We start from the raw sequence: 1,624 nt of genomic DNA on the forward strand, positions 1-1,624 counted from the left end.
TTTATTTTTCAACGTAATCTCCCTTCAACACACTTTTTCCACAGGTGGTGCAGTGCCTGGATCCCGCTGGAGTAGAGCTCCTTAGTTTGGGCACCGTGGTAGGCGTCTAAGGCCGCCATGACCTCAGCAGTGGCAAAGCGTTGTCTGGCCAGATCCTTTTTTCAGGTTCGGGAACAGGTGGAAGTCAGAGGGTGTGAGATCTGGTGAGTACGGGGGGTGAGGGACGAGTTGGAAGCCACAGTCATGGATTTTTGCCTTTGTCAGCACCTAGGTGTGGGCTGGAACATTGTCCTGATGGAACAAGACCCCTCTGGTCAGCATTCCTGGCCTCTTCTTCTTGATGTTCTCGTGCAGGCATATCAGCAGGTCAGCATAGTATTGTCCAGTGACGGTGTGGCTCTTTGGAAGATAATCCACCAGCAACATGCCTCGTGCACCCCAGAAAACGGATGCAATGACCATTCTGGCCGAGGCCATGACCTTGGCTTTCTTTGGGATGGGAAAGGAGGCATGCTTCCACTGCTTTGATTGCTGTTTCGTCTCAGGCTGGTAGTGATGAGCCCAGGATTCGTCCATGGTAACGAATCGAGTCAGGAAATTTTCCGGATCAGCTTTGAAGAGTTCCAAATTGTTTGTAGACAGCGTGCACCATGTGCACGTCTGTTCCTGGGTCAAGAGACGTGGCACCCAGTGAGTAAATATCTTCGACAAGACAAGCTCATTCCTCAGAATGTTGTCAGCTCGCTCCTGGGACATGCCCAACCTGTCTGCTATTTGACAAGATGACAGTCGTCGATCCTACATGACCATTCCAAGGACAAGGTCAGCGTTCTCTGGTGTGGTCACGGTCGATGGCCTCCCTGATCTTGGATCGTCTTCGAGGCTCTCTTTGCCATGCTTGAATTCTCTGACCCAACGTTTGACCGTGGTATATGAAGGAGCATCTTCCCCTAAAGTGTTCACCATATCCTCAAGGATCTCAGATGGAATAATGCCTTTCAACTGAAGATACTTGATCATGAACCAGTACTCGAGTTTCTCCATTTCCACGACACCTGTCAAGTACTTTTACTTCGAGAGCCTGCCAAAAGGAAACAAAAAGTTTTAGGATCAAGAAACTTGGTTAGCACAATAATGTTATTGGGCAGATTATGCAGACTAAATTTCATTTGCCAATCTCACTGTTTTCTGGGTCAGGCTCAAAACACATCAGTCACCCTTACAGTCCAGAATTTCAGTGTAAATGAGGCGCTGAGTTCAATACCGGGCTATGTGCCAAAATGGCCACCAAACACCTACATGCACCAAAACGTAACTAAACCATCCCTCTATACGTTGGAAGTAAAAAAGTGCTAAGAAACAACCTACAAAGGGGTCAAAATCCTGGTTAAGTAGACATGTGTGTTGAGCTGTCATGCCACACAGCAAAAAAAAACATCCGATTCCAAACTAGTGCTCAAGGCGGGCGACTGGGTCCAGAATTCCGCCAGCTGTATGGTCGCTTTTCCTATGAGTTCAGTCTGTCCTATGTTCCTTATGTTGACTTCCCGTGATGTTGAAGTGAATGTGAGAGCATTACCGGGCTATATCTCAGCCCCTTTTCTTACCCCCCTTGAAGCTGCCC

At 48.1% G+C, this 1,624-nt stretch overlaps 1 protein-coding gene across 1 annotated transcript; it reads right to left on the reverse strand.

Moving 5' to 3' along the window:
* Nucleotides 1–267: 267 nt before the first annotated feature.
* Nucleotides 268–756, reverse strand: LOC145412375 (histone-lysine N-methyltransferase SETMAR-like). Its single transcript, XM_080282263.1, has one exon. It carries the CDS (start codon nucleotides 754–756, stop codon nucleotides 268–270), a length of 489 nt encoding a protein of 162 aa, XP_080138389.1.
* Nucleotides 757–1,624: the final 868 nt, after the last annotated feature.

This window comes from Coenobita brevimanus, chromosome 93, assembly GCF_032717465.1.
Source record: "Coenobita brevimanus isolate Jiangsu-jjx chromosome 93, ASM3271746v2, whole genome shotgun sequence".
In the NCBI taxonomy this organism is placed as follows: domain Eukaryota; kingdom Metazoa; phylum Arthropoda; class Malacostraca; order Decapoda; family Coenobitidae; genus Coenobita; species Coenobita brevimanus.